Source organism: Pseudorca crassidens, chromosome 15 (assembly GCF_039906515.1).
Source record: "Pseudorca crassidens isolate mPseCra1 chromosome 15, mPseCra1.hap1, whole genome shotgun sequence".
Lineage (NCBI taxonomy): Eukaryota > Metazoa > Chordata > Mammalia > Artiodactyla > Delphinidae > Pseudorca > Pseudorca crassidens.
This window is the reverse complement of record NC_090310.1, coordinates 62,852,817-62,867,512: the sequence shown is the minus strand read 5'-3', so window position 1 is coordinate 62,867,512 and position 14,696 is coordinate 62,852,817. Positions and strand designations below refer to the sequence as shown.

Genomic DNA, 14,696 nt, shown 5'->3' with positions numbered 1-14,696 from the left:
AGCCTGCGCGTCTGGAGCCTGTGCTCCGCAACGTGAGAGGCCACGACAGCGAAAGGCCTGCGCACCGCGATGAAGAGTGGCCCCCGCTCGCCACAACTAGAGAAAGCCCTCGCACAGAAACGAAGACCCAACACAGCCAAAAATAAATAAATAAATAAAATTTTTTAAAAAAACTGCCTGGCACAGAGGAGGGGCTCAAGAACTGTACGAAAGGGAGAGGTTGAAAGGTTTGTGCCTGCAGGAGGCGCTTCAGTCCCGCCCCCAAAGCTAGGCCCCGCCTCTCGCGTCCGCCCGCCGCGCGTGCATTGGAGCCTGCGCGCCACCGTTCTTTTTTCAATTGCGCATGCGCGCCGGAAGCCCTGTCAGATCGGCGAGTGCGCGGACCGAGCCGCAGCGGAGGTAGAGCGGAGGTGGGTACGGATCGCGGCCGAGTCGAGTCGGAGCAGGTGAACACCATGCTGTCGCCCGAGGCGGAGCGGGTGCTTCGGTACCTCGTGGAGGTGGAGGAGCTCGCCGAGGAGGTGCTGGCGGACAAACGGCAGGTAGGAGGCCCGTCCGCGGGGCTGGGGCCCGGGTTTGGCCTGAAGGCGAGCGCCTGGAGAAACGCGCGTGGTTCAGAACTGGCTCCAGCTCGGGCTCGCCGTGAGTTGACCTAGGCTTGTGGGCCAAGGGCTGTGACGACAGACTGGGCGGTTGTGAGATCACGTGGGTCAAATGCGTGGCACGGCACGGAGTGGGGACGTGGTAGGAGCGTGGGGCCCTGGCCATGGAGGGCCATGTAGACCTGCACAGGGAGTTTGGGTCTGGTTCTAATGGAAATGCCAAGGGTTTTAAGGGAGTTCGTGGTGGGAAAAGATGCTCAACATCACTAATTATTAGGGAAATGCAAATCAAAACTACAATGAGGTATCACCTCACACCAGTTGGAATGGCAATCATCAAAAAATCCACAAAAAATAAATGCTGGAGAGGGTGTGGAGAAAAGGGAACCCTCTTACACTGTTGGTGGGAATGTAAACTGATACAGCCACTATGGAGAACAGTATGGAGGTCCCTTAAAAAAACTAAAAACAGAACTACCATATCACCCAGCAGTCCCACTACTGGGCATATACCCTGAGAAAACCATAATTCAGAAAGTCACATGTACCCCAGTGTTCATTGCAGCACTATTTGCAATAGCCAGGACATGGAAACAACCTAAATGTGTCTGTCGACAGACTACTGGATAAAGAAGATGTGAGATACATCCACATGTATAATGGAATATTACTCAGCCATAAAAAGGAATGAAATTGGGTCATTTGTAGAGATGTGGATGGACCTAGAGTCTGTCGTACTGGGTGAAGTAAGTCAGAAAGAGAAAAACAAATATCGTATATTAACACATATTTGTGGAATATAGAAGAATGGTACAGATGTACCTATTTGCAGGGCAGGAATAGAGACACAGATGTAGAGAATGGACGTGTGGACACGGGGGTGAAGGGGAGGGTGGGATGAATTGGGAGATTAGGTTTGACATAAATACACTATCACGTGTAAAATAAATAGCTAGTGGGAGCCTGCTGTATAGCACAGGGAGCTTAGCTCGGTGCTCTGTGATGACCTAGATGGGTGGGATCGGGGACTGGGGACGGAGGTCCAGGAGGGAGGGGATATGTGTATACATAATAGCTGATTCACTTCATTGTACAGCAGAAACCAACACAGCGTTATACTCCAAATAAATAAATAACAAAAAGTTTAAAAAAACAGTAACCTGTGTGGTGGGCCCAGTTCCTGTCTACGTTTTTCAGAGAGGTGAAATCACATAGCTCATAGTGGACAGCAGGATTCACACCTGGGTATTCGGCTTCAGAGCCAGTGCTGTCAGGCAGTATGCTGTACTGCCTGTTCACTCCCTTTGTAGCTGTTGGGCTGTTACCACCATCTCAGTGCCAACACCTCTGTTGTTCTGATGCAATATTGTTGGGTTTTTCATGATACTAGGTCAGAAACAACTGGAGGAGCTTGTCCAGGGAGTGGTTTGCACTCTCCTAGTGATTCTGAAATGCCCTAAAGCTTGAGAACTAGTGCTTCAGTGGATAATAAAAAAATAATGACCTATTTAGTCATTAAACATTTCCCCAGCACCTCCTCTTGGGGGAAGACACCTGGACAAAGCATTGTTTTTAAGGAGCTGGAAGCTGAGTGGGGGAAGAAATACCTTCACACATCAGTTCATTTTAGGCAGGACATTGGAATTAACCTAGGAATGATGGCTTGTCTCTGTTAGGTTTTAATAGCCCTGGTCTGTTAGGAGTACAGGCTGGGGTAAGAAGTAGCTGAGTTCCTTTCTGCCCCTGTGCTTTTCAGATTGTGGACCTGGATACCAAAAGGAATCGGAACCGGGAGGGCCTAAGGGCCCTGCAGAAGGATCTCAGCCTCTCTGGTAAGCCTAGACCTCCTCGCTGCAGCCCAGGAGGCCTGTTCCGTTTTCCTTCTAAGGCCTTTGACTTGTCCCTGATAGAGACTGGGCAGGAGGCCACAGGCATGTAGCACAGCCCGTGGAGATGGGGGAGACGGTATTGCAGGTCTGACATAGACTGTGGTTCAGGGTTTCAGCAGCTACTCTGCTTTAGTTTTCTCTAGGGTACTTCCTCAGTAACAGGTCGTTAGCGGCCAGCTTATCAGTGATGGCACTGGGAACATGCGGGGGGTATAAAAACCCCCAGCACGTGAAAATTGTGAATTGAAAATTCACAATGTGAAAATTGTGAGAAAGCTGAAGGAGGAATTGGACATGGGGTGGTTTTGGAGAAGGGGATAGTGGCTCTTTAGATGAGGCCAAGTGGTTGTGACAGAGTAAGGAGCAGGGGAGGGGTGTGTGATGAGGCTGAAGAGGTGGGCAGAGGCCAGGCCATAATGAAGGGCCTTGGGGGCCAAGGGTTTAAAGTGCACCGGGAAGCCTAAAACCTTCCAGTTTCTTCTCATCTCACCCGAGTAAAATCCGGAGTCCTGCAAGACCCCATGGAATTCAGACTTCCTTGAACTCTCCCACATCATCTCCTCTGCTCTCCTCCTTACTCATTGGCTCCACCCTCGCTGGTCTCCTTGCTGTTCCTAACGCCCCGGCACATTGCTCATCTTTGCTGTTCCTGGTTCCTCTGCCTGCCTTGCTCTTTCCCCAGGTGTCTGCAGGGCTTACACCCTCACTTTCTTTGGGTCTCTGCCCAAATGGCACATAATCAGTGAGGCTTTAGCCGACTGCCTGGTATAAATGACAAACTCCTCCCCTACTTTGGCATTCTCCATCTCTCTTACCCTGCTTTAGTTTTCTCTACGATACTCTTCAGGGTCTGACAGATCATATCTTTGTTTATTATCTTTTTTGTTTATTGCCTCTTCTCCACTATAACGTAAGCTATGAGGGCAGGAACTTTGTCCTATTCTGCTGTGTTCTCAGCATCTAAAACAATGCCTGGCATAAAAATATTTGTTGAAGGAATGACTGTTTGCCATTTCAGAAGACGTGATGGTTTGCTTTGGGAACATGTTTATCAGGATGCCTCACCGTGAGACGAAGGAAATGATTGAGAAAGGTAAGGCCTCCTGGGCAGGGGTCAGGAGCAGGTTCCCCCGCACCCCTCAGCCTTGGTCTTAACCGAGAACCGAGAGTCAGGCTTTCTTCGGGCAGCAGCTTGATGAGAGGCGGCTGTGTGCATGTTGATCCGTGCTCTGCCACTGAGTTATTTCCTCATCTCTAAAAGGGGGACACTTCTACGTAGCACAGTTGTTGTGAAGTTGAGATAAAACAGGACGCGTGCCTAGCGCAGTGCTTGTTTATCAGTGAGGAATGAGTTAGACTGCAAATAACAGGAATCCAACAAATTGAGGGTTAAGGAAATAGAGTTCTGTTCTTCTTATGTAAGAAGTTGTCCAGAGATGGGCAGTACAGGACTGGCACAGCTGTTCAGCAGTGTCACCTTAACATGTTCTCAGGGTTATTATGTCATCATCGAAGGTCTCATGTTTGAGTGCCAGGCTGGAGAAAAGGCAGAGGGTTTTCTCCATATATGGCCTTGCCTTCTATTTTGAAAATAAGACGGTCCGCCTCAGGGACTTCTGCTGATCCCTCATTTGCCAGATCTAAGGCACATGCCCACACGTAGCTGCCGGGGAGCCTGGCAGAGGAGCTCTTATTGTTCACATCCCCTGCAGTAGCAAGTGGGTTGAAATGGACGTTTGGGAAGAGTGAACCTCTAGGGTCTGCCACAGCCTGGATACACAACATATATTACTCAAATCTCGCAACTACGTTCCTGGAGGCTCTTTGGAGGAGCGTCATAAAGGCAAAAGGTCAGGCTACAAATGGGTCCTTGGCTGGGAAAAGGTCAAATTATTGCATGTTTTCTGTACCCCTGAAAACATGTGGGCCAGGAGGACCAACAAGGTTGCCTCTGTCCCTGAAAACAGGGTATCTCTATCCCTATTGAAACCGAAATTCTAGCAAAGGAAACTAGGTCCGCTTGGAGGAGAAGCTTCCGGCTGTCTTGTTGAAAAACGTACACTAATATCCTGGTTATAAAATTAAGAATTGTCATTGCACTTGGGTGGAGGCTGGAGGCCACTCAGACTAAGCTTCCGCAGGGCATCGCCTGCCTGGGTTCAGGATCCTCAGCTCTCTTAGCCCACAGGTGTGGTCTTGTCACCGACATAGAGAAGTTCTGTGACATCATCACCTCTGGTTCTCAGGGATGGACCCAGGCTAAACAAGCTTGTGTGAGACTGTGGTTCCTCATTTACAGTGAGAACCAGAACCACTGCCCAGGCCAGAGGCTCGGCTCGTTAGGGCGTTCACCCATCAGAAAGAATGGAAGTCTGTGAAGAAGACAGGAATGTCACTCACGAGTGGATGAAAACAGAGCTGGGGGAGTTGGTTGGGTGGCACCAGTCAGTTGCACTACTCACGGCACACCTGCCTTTGGGTGCAGCCCGTCCTGTAAGACACCGTCCTGTAAGACAGCCTTCTCTTCACAGCCGTGAATTAGGTCAAGCGTGAGCGCTAGGCTGCATGTTGACTGTTCACGTATCAGTTACCACAATCCTGCCTTTGTGAAAACCCCTGACCTCGATGAATGTGGGGTTGTGAAATTCCTCAGCCACCTATTTTTCCATCCCTCTTAGGGTAGGCTGGGTCTAGGTTCTTTTTGTCCTTACATTTGAATTTTCCACAATTTCACTGTGGGAGGGTGACCTAAAATCCTGGCGTTGCCTTCCCCATCCACTGGCCAGGGTACTTTGCATAATGAAAACAGTTCGGTGAACTGTGAGTCAGGGGACTGGTGTGCTCAGCCCTGTTTTGGGCTCACTCAGGGGTCGGGGCAGGTCATGTCCCTTCTCTAGCCTTTAGTTTTTTCCTCAGCTGGTCTCCGAAGTCTTCTTTTCTTTCCCACATGCTGAGACCCCTTGCTCTCAAGGGGGCTGGGGAGAGGCTGGCATCCTCAGATCTGTCTATAGTATAACCTCATCTTGTTTGCATCTCATTTTTCAGATCAGGAACATCTGGATAAAGAAATAGAGAGGCTCCGGAAACAACTGAAAGTGAAGGTCAATCGCCTGTTTGAGGCCCAAGGTATTGGCCTGGGGGCTGGGGGTGGGGCTGGAAACCAGGAGGGGAGACAACCATCAACACGGACTTTGAAGGCAGGGGTGGGAAGCCCCTCTGGGTGGGCAGTGACCCGGGCAGCTGGTGAGTGGCACTGAAGCTGTGGGCAGTGGGCAGGGTTGTCTCGAGCCGCCCAGAGATGGAATGGACGGGAAGTCTGTGGGATCTTATTCCTGTCACAAGTTGTTTTCAGGCGCCAGGAATGGCCTGGGATATCTCACATTTATGCCAGGGCATGGTGTCGGGACTGGGATAGCTCTGACTAAGGGTCAGAAGGCCTCAGTCAGGTGGTCCAGGTTAGAGCTGAATTTCTAGGTAAACCAAACCACTCCAGATTGGTCACAGTCTGGTGCAGATCTGGAGGTTTCTAGACAGCAGTCATGACTCTGCAGGTTCTTGGTGACTCAGGAGCAGGTGTCGATGCACATTGTTCAGTGCATTGCAGAATTTGAGGTCCATTCCTGTCAGACCTCAAGGCCAAGTGTTTGGCAGCATGAATGCAGTGTAAGCCCCTTTCCCAGGCCTGACTCCAGGGCCAGCAGGTTGGACAGCAGGAGCCCCGACTCGCTGATGAATTGTCTTCTCTTCCTAGGCAAACCGGAGCTGAAGGGTTTTAACCTGAACCCCCTCAACGAGGATGAGCTTAAAGCTCTCAAGGTCATCTTGAAAGGATGAAATTTAAGAACCAAAGTGGGGGACCTAAGACCAGCATCCCCCCTGGGATCATGGAGGACCTAGAACTCTCCAGCCTTGACACCTGCAAGGACAGGATCTACTCTGCAAGGGGACAGTTGTGAGGAATCTGGCCATAGCCCTTGTACGAAGCTTCTTTGTCTGTAGCACTTGGCTATTTTGTGATGGCAGGAGGGAACCCTCAGCCTGCCAGTATCTGCCGGGCCTGACCACTGGGGCTGGGTGGACACAAGGCCCATTGACAGGCCCTGGCAGCCACCAGGAGGTGGGAGGGGGCAGCGCTTGTGGGGGTGTGAGAATGACTGCAACAGGCACTTCTCAACAATGGCCTGCTATTGAAAGGGGCCCCGGGCAGGGGGAAGAGTGGGAGCTCATTCCAGCATTCCTCTCAGAAAGAGAGAGAGGCATTTTCAAGCAGTGTGTGTAACGGAATTGGAGTAAAGCAGGAGGCTCAGAGGCTCCTGTCCTGAATCAAGGACAGAATCTTGGTGCTTCATGGTCCGCCATAGGCAGACGCACAGTCCCCCTGCACTGCCTCCATTTGGGCCCATCTTCCTGCTTGCCCCCAGGACAGCCCAGAGCAGGTGCTGCTCATCAGCCTGCTGCGGCTGCTCTGGAGTCAGGGAGGCCTTGCAGAGTCCTGCACCAGAGGTGGGTGAGGGGCCGTGTCTTACTGTGCTGCACTTGTGCAGGGTGCGCCTCCACCGGCTCTGAAAGCAGGGCCCGGGCCAGTGCTGCTCGGAGTTCCCATCTGCCCTCGGGGTCTGCGATCCTGATGGGAATGTGCCGTGAGGGGTGTCTTTCGTGTGCCTCGAGGGCTCAATAAATGTTACCTACGTGAACGAGTAGCAGCTTCTAGTCTTCACCTCATTCAGTCCTTAATTGCCACTCCTTTAGGATACCATCTATGAAGGGGCAGTGGTTCCTCCTTGAATTGATGTCAGGATTAGATAGGCAGTAACAGCAGAAGGTGGCAGGATGGAGAGGGCACTCCATTTGGTTCCAGCCAAGTTATATGGGGAATCAAGCTGGCATGGCCAGATCCTGTGTTTTCTTCAAGATAATCTAGAAATTTAGATTTTTAGGTTGAATCCTCTGTTTTTTAAATACTGCTAATTCAGAAAATTTTTTACAACTTGGGTGTTGGCCAACAAAACACTTTACCTAAGTCAAATTTGGCCCAGACCTATGATTTTGCATCCTCTTGCGTTTTCTTAGTAGAATTTGCTGGGTTTTCCCCATAATGGCCCTAAGAAGTAGGGAGGTGGAATTGGAAACTAAATGTCTGTCCACAGTAGATTAAAGAAATTGATAACTCCAAATAGTGCAATACTATACAGCTGTAATCAAGAATGAAGAAGCTCTGAGCACTGATTTGAAACAAGCTCCAAGATACATTAAAGTGAGAAGTAAGGACAGGTGTCTAATCTCATAATTTGTGTGCAAACAATTATGTGGTTCCTTTGGAATAGAAACTGCATGGTGGGGCACAGGGTGCAAGGGAAGGACATGTTGCTGCTGTATATTTGAAAATGGGGAGTTGTGGTGTTCACTTTGGTTGATGCTGTCTAGTATGACTGCCTGGCTCGCAGTTGGTCTGTCTGAACATTGCCACTGCTTGTCTAGCTGAGGGTGGATGCTAGGCCAAAGAAGAGCCAATCAGATTCTTTCTCCTGGAAAGATGTGGAATCCATGCCTGGGGTTGTCTGGGCTTGCCCCAGTCCCAGGGATGAGGGAAGTCCCCACACTCTGGAGGCAGGAGGCCCGGAATGGCCTGGCTTCAGGGGCTTCCCAAGGCTGGCTGATTCACTTAGATTTCCCAGTATTTTCCTTCCAAAAGCCCTCCCCACTTCTCCCCTTCCTTTCCTTCCACAGTCAGATTCTTGCAGCCAAAAGAACTGTCCTGAAAGAGGGGAGAGTAATAGAGGGAGCTGACTAGGGTCCTTGGTAGGTTGCCCTGGAGCAATTAGCCACCAGCCCACTCTTGCTGCAACTTCTTTTCAACCTAGAGGAGGCGTAGGAATGTGGAAAATGCAGACATTCTTACTTGTGCCCAACTCCCCAAGCCATCTCTGCCTGCCAGCCCAAGGCTTTCTGGTCTAAAAAGCTCAGCTCCCAACCTCAAACAGGAAGGTTCAGAGAGGCACCTAGGTCACCCATCTGACTTCGATAAGTGCACCTTTGCAGAGACTGTCTCTAAGTAGCTCTGTCTTCCTGATCCTTACCTTGTCCGTGGGTTCCCTGCCATGCAGTCAGGGTATTGTAAGGAGGGCAAGATGCATATAAGGCTCAGGCCTTCCCCAGACCCCCAGTAAACACACAATCTAGTAACTGCTTGCTTTGCAAACACAGCTTAAGTTGCATAAACCCTGAACCCTTGCTCCTGGAGGAGCTTTTCAACACTGATCCCCCCGGGGAGACATCAGAGGGTCAAAGCCAGGAAGATTTGGTTGCAGCCAACAGCATCCCCTGAGCCAAGCCTGGAGCCCGAATAAAGACTGTGATCCTTTATTAGATGTGATCTCTGGGGCAGCAGAACTTGCCGCATTTGTCCTCTTCGGGCCTGACCGCCAAGCCAGCTGATCCGTCAAGGTTAAAGTCTCTCCAGTCCTGGGGATTGGCTCTCTCCTGGTGCAGAGATGCCCAGGGTAGGGTGGGGGTGCCAGGCTAGCAAAGCAGCTGCCAGGCCGGAGGGAGGGGGAGGGAGGGAGGTGAGTTCTCTGAGGTGCTGCTGTGCTGGAAACTGGGAGCAGGGAGAGAACTGGTGTGGCACCTCCCCTGGCCGCTCTCCTCTGTGCTGGGGATTAGTTGGGAGTTTTCTTCTGGCCTTGAAGGGAGCGGAACAGCTGCCTCAGCTGTTTTTTCCGATCATTGACGCAGCCTGGAAGGGAAGTGGAGTGTTGCCTGGGATGGGCTGTCCCAAGTAGAGGGGGATTTGGGGGGAGTGGAGGGGCCTGTGCTCCCACTACCTGCGGGAAGAGGGGACAGCAGGAGCCATGCAACCACGGATGGCCTATGGTTTGCATCCTGGCTCCCCTGCTGCCTGTCATGGCCCTTAGGCAGGTCATTTACCTCTTTGAGCATCCGCTTTCTCATCTGTAAACCAGGATACCTGCTTTATGGGGTGAATGTAAGGATCATCAAAAGCAGGTAATATTCACTGGGGGCTTACCTCAAACCAGGGGCTGCTTCAGGTCCAGAATGTGGACTGACTTGCTGAACTTTCACGGGAATAACGTGTACAAGAGAAAACTGAGGCTTGAAGAGGTTAAGTAGTTTACTCCAAATCACACAATAAGTAGCAGGACTGAGGGCTGAACCCAGGCTATCAAGCTCCAGAGGCCCAGCTCTTAACCACCACCCCACGTTGCCTTACCTTCTGGCTTTGCTCTGAAAATGCACTTAAAGCTATCACAGTGCTTGGTACCTAATTGGTTAAATGTTAGTTTCTTCCCTTATCCAACCCCATGTGTCAGGCACTTTCATCTAAGAGATGGCTCTTCCCTGCAGGTGGCCCCTACTCTCATGAAAATGTGTCCCAGGCAGTCCTGACATGACCTCCCCTCTCTGAGCACGTTCACAGTGTTCCCTCCCTTTTGCGCTCAGAGCTGATCCTTGAGGCGACTCCGTGGTCATTTGCTCTTGGGCCAGGCACACTGATGGCACTCACGAATGGTGGCTGACTGACTGAATCCCCACGGGGACAACTACTGACCTGGAGGTGTCTGCCGTCTTCTCAGCACCCCAGAGCCCCATCCCTGCCTCCTAGGCACTCACCAGCCATCAAGGCTTCACTGAGCCGAGAGTCCACTAAATGCATCCCCAGGGTTTTCCAAAGTGAGTTCCGTGGAACCTTAGCTTTAACTATAATTGGCTCGTTCATAATTCTCAAACCTTTGTGTCCAGTGCAAATCTCTTCTTGGAGTTCTAGACTCATCTCTGAGTTATCTGTTTATCTTTTCACCAGTTCTCAGCACATCCCTAACTCATTTCATCAGTACTCTTCCACCCCCAGCCAGCTCCTCCTGTATTCAAAACCATCCACCCAGACGCTCAGCTGGAGTCTTGGGAAGCACTGGCTCTCAACCTAAGCTGTGCTTTAGACTTATCTGGGAGCTTTGAAAAATACTGACGTCCAAAGATACTTATCTCCAACAGGCGTCAGTATTTTTTAATTCTCTTGCATGATTCCGATGTTCAGCCAGGGTGGAGAACCACTGTTCTGAATCTTTCCTACTCAAACAGAGTCCAGGAACCAGCAGCATTGATATCTGAGGTGGACTGTTAACACAGGCGGCTGCCATGATCCTCCCAGGCCTATATGCACCTCTCTGCAAAGGTGCCTCTCTGTGCCGCGCCTCCCGTCAAGAAGTGGAGTCTATCTCCTTGTCCCCTGAATCTGGGCTGGACTGGCTTTGGCTACTGGATTGTGGTGGAATGACATTGTGGGATTTCTGAGCCTAGGCCTCAAAAGGCTTCGCTACATCTTCTCTCGCCCTCTTGGAGCCCTGAGACTACCATCTGAAGAACCTGGGGCAGGGCTGCTGGAGGATGAGTGGCCACCTGGAAAGAGAGGCTGCTGACAGTCAGTCTCGAGCACCACACATGTGAATGAGCCTATCCTAGACCATCACGTCTCAGCAAATCTGCTAGGTGCCTGCAGCCCTGTGAGAGACCCCAGGCGACACCTGAAGAATCATAAGCAAATATAGTTGTTTTAAGCTGCGAGGTTTTAGGAGGGTTTGTTACATAACAGTAGCTTGTTAGGTATGCAGACTCTTAGCCCCCTGCTCCAGACCTACTGAGTCATAACTGCATTTTTAACAAGATTCCCAGGTGATTGCACAACTTGAAAGCATTGTATAGTCATCCTCCAACAACACCACGGGCAGGTACTAGGGGTCTGCTGTGGGAAAACCATTCACAAACCTTCTCTCCCTTGCTTTCCTGAAGGCAAACTACTTGACTTCCCAGGCTTCCTTGTGGCTGAGGTGCCATGTGACCCAGTTCTAGTGGGTGGGAAGTCAGCAGAGGTTGCTGGGAGGGCTTCCCTTTTGGAATAAAGAGTCAAAGCTTGAAAGAAAGGCTTTGGCCCTTGGGCCTTCCTGTCTCTTCCTGCCTGAGACAAGGACACGGTGTCTGGAGTTGGAGCAGCTGTTTTGTAGCCATGAGGCAACAAGCATGAGCATCAAGGCAACATGCTGAGAGTGGCAAAGCAGAAAGAGGAAAGAGCTGGGTCCTTGTGCAGCTGTTGTGTACGGCCTACCCCATGACTTCCTGTGGCTTAAGATAAATCAGTTCCTATCTGTATAACTGTTAGTTGGCTTGTTAGTGTTTGCAGCCGAACCCAATCCTAAATCATACCAAACTCTAAAAGATACTTAAAACTTCTTTTCATCAAAAAAGAGAAAAAAAAATGCCACAAACAAAATTTAAAAAGCAAAATGACAAACTCAGGAAAATGTTTACAGTAAGTTTGACAGAGGGATGATATCCTCAATATATTAATATCCAAGCCCTTTACAAATTTAGAAAAATGTAAGCCCATTGAAAAATAGAGTATGGACAGCTTACAAAAGAAGAAATGCAAATTTTAAATCTGAAGCCCCACCCATAATCAATGGAATGCACAGAAAACAAGTCAATCTTTTTACCTATGAAGTTGGCAAAGGTTTTCTGTTGTTTTAAATTCAGAACTGGCAAATTTGTGTAATATTTCTAAGAAAGCAATTTGACTGTAATAAGTCCATCCTTTTGACCCAGTAATTCTATTCCTAGGAATCTGTCCTAATGAAACAGCCAGAGTTTCAGCTGAGCTTTATGTGAGAGGATGTTCTCACAGGATTATTTATAAAAGTGAAAAACTGGAATCATGCCAAATGCTTGATTATATGAAATTGATTTCATAAATTTGGGGATGTTTTACAGCCATATGGTAATTTTGGTTTTAATTGTGCTAAGGGACAAGCACTAGCAGCCAAGCATTCGGGTTTTGGAGTCACAGACAGATTGGGGTTCAGGTCCCTGCTCACCACTTACAACCAAGCCCATCAGCAAATGATGTAATATCTGGAGGCCATTTCCTCATCTGTAAAAGAATAAAAGCTGCCTAAAAATGAAATGAGATAACGTACGTAAAATAGTTAGTCTGGGCCTGGCCATACAATGTTTCCAAAAGAGAGGCTCTTATTATTGAATGAGATGAAAAACGCTACATGGGAAATTAGACTCAAAGCTGCAGCCCAATGCCAATTTTGTAAAAGAAAAAGCATGAATATATGCATTTTTGAAAAACTGGGTGGAAATACACCAGATTGTTAAAGATGGTTACGTCTGGATGGTTTTTTTTTTTTAATTTTCTTCTTTAATTTTCAAATATTCTACAATGAGTATGAATAATTTTTATAGTCAGGGAAATTTTTCGCTTTTGAAAAACCAAATTTAAAGTCAAGCCCCGAAGTCCTTAATTTCTCTTAACAACATATCATGCTTTTTGTGTGGGTGCCACTTAAGCCTTTTGAAATCCACCTTGTGACAGATTAATAATATCTCTCACTATGGCATATATTAAGACAAACTATTTAATCTCTATTTTACAGATGAGGAACAGAGAGGTAAGTCCCTTGCCCAAGGTCACACAGCTGGTAAATTGTAGATCAAATTAAAACAGTCTAACCACTGTGGCAAGCTGCCTCTTAGACTACTTGGCACCTCCCATGACTCATCCCTGGTGCCCACTCCCCACCTGGCCCCACATACCAAGGTGCGTGTTGGTCACAAAGTTCCCCAGCCCCGACAGGTCATGAGCCCCATCTTCTCTGCTGACAGGGCCATCGTTCCACATGAGGTCGAAGCCTCCCACTCGCTTCTCCCTTCCCGTGAGTCTGGACAGGCAGGAGACAAAAAGGGTTAATGAAGATGCACCTGGTAGGGCCCTAAGACTCAAGCCAGGTCCCTGACTGTTCCCTGCACCCGACTGGTACCCACCCTGTCAGAGTATATCTTCTTTTGTCCATCCATTCACTGGTCGTTTCCCAGGCGCCCACACAGGCCTCAGATGGGTCATCCCCCATTTGTCCCCAGGCTTCCACACTTGCCCCCAGTAACATGCACTTATTCGTGCTTTCTGGTTTAAAGAAGTCTGCTGTTCTTCCCAGACCACAGACTCCATGAAGTCAGGGACTAGGCCTGTCATGTCCTTTATTGTGTCCCCAGTGTGTGACACAGGCCTAGCACATAGTAGGGGCTCAAATGTTTGTTGAATGAATAAGTGATGGTGGATATAGTGGGCACCTGAGGTTCTGCCTGCTCAGCATACATTTCACCATTTTTTAGCCTGTGGGTACCTGGGTTTTTCTTTGGAAAACCATGCCTCCCTCTCTCACTCTCATGGCTCAGGTGGGGTTAACCCCACCCCCCTGGGAGGTGGGCACAATACCTAGGTCAATCAGTCACAGTGATTGGTTCCGGTATGGGCATGCGACTCAATCCCCACCAATGAGCAATGAGAGTCAGCCCTCAAACTTTTGCCAGAATAATTGGGGAAAAGTTAATACGGAGGAAAGAGATGAGAGAGAGGGAAGTGAGAACAGACAAACCAGCCAACACTGCCTGAGCCATTCCTGAAGTCAAACCCTGGATCTTTCTATTATATACACATCATTATATCAATAAATAGCCTCTTACTGTGCACTTTCTGTGAGTTACACACTTTATAATAAATTATCTTGGTAAATTAATCTAACAAACCTGAGAGGTAGATAGATATGAAATCTCCCATTTTACAGATGAGAAAACTGAGGCTCAGAGAGGTGAAGTGAGTGGTTCAGGGTCACACAGTCAGGAGATATTGAGGAAATCCTGCTGGACCAAATCTCAGAAAGCTGTAGTTGGCCTGCTCTGCTGGGACAGGGCTGAGTCCCTGGGCCAGGATCTGACCCTGTGTGGACATTGCAGTTTCTCCATCTGTAGAATGCTGGGGCGGGGTGGACAGAGCCATCTCTGAGGGCCTCTCAAGTCCCAAGGTTCTGAGTTCTCTATCCTCGGTGGGAACCCTGATGGTCAGGTACAGGGATGCATGAGCAAGGTTGCTCTCCCTCACCTGGCCTCCATGTCCACGATGTGCAGGGTGTCTTCCAGGAGGCAGGTCTTGAGCTCATAGTCCTCCTGGCTGCTGGCTGTCAGTGATGGGGATGCATTGACCTCCAGGAGCCACCTGCGGAGGGAAGGGAGTAGAGAATCTTAAGTGTACCTGGTCCCTGAGGCCCCTGGAATTTCACTGAGAGGCTAGATAGGGTGCCTGGGTCTCACCCTCAATTCAACCAGGGCTGCTCTCTCCACGTTTCCATTTGAA

The 14,696-nt window shown here is 49.4% G+C and overlaps 2 protein-coding genes across 11 annotated transcripts in view; one reads left to right on the top strand and one right to left on the bottom strand.

Annotated features, from left to right (window-relative positions):
• The first annotated feature begins 345 nt into the window (after window positions 1–345).
• On the top strand, window positions 346–7,188 carry PDRG1 (p53 and DNA damage regulated 1). Its single transcript, XM_067707794.1, has 5 exons — window positions 346–542; window positions 2,359–2,434; window positions 3,510–3,584; window positions 5,537–5,617; window positions 6,243–7,188. Exons 1-5 carry the CDS (start codon window positions 456–458, stop codon window positions 6,323–6,325), a joined length of 402 nt encoding a protein of 133 aa, XP_067563895.1. The 5' UTR covers window positions 346–455; the 3' UTR covers window positions 6,326–7,188.
• Window positions 7,189–9,011: 1,823 nt separating this feature from the next.
• The window catches only part of TTLL9 (tubulin tyrosine ligase like 9), a 65,556-nt gene continuing 59,871 nt past the window's right edge, over window positions 9,012–14,696 (bottom strand). For 9 of the 10 annotated variants that reach the window (XM_067707786.1, XM_067707785.1, XM_067707789.1 and 6 more), the window contains 3 exons: window positions 14,445–14,558; window positions 13,103–13,227; window positions 9,012–9,224 (listed from right to left, as the gene is read on the bottom strand). In XM_067707786.1, coding sequence (XP_067563887.1) covers window positions 9,148–9,224; window positions 13,103–13,227; window positions 14,445–14,558 — 316 coding nt within the window. In that variant the 3' untranslated portion in view covers window positions 9,012–9,147. Of the gene's footprint in view, window positions 12,432–13,102; window positions 13,228–14,444; window positions 14,559–14,696 lie in introns of all 10 variants that reach the window. The other variant, XM_067707783.1, reaches the window with a different exon arrangement.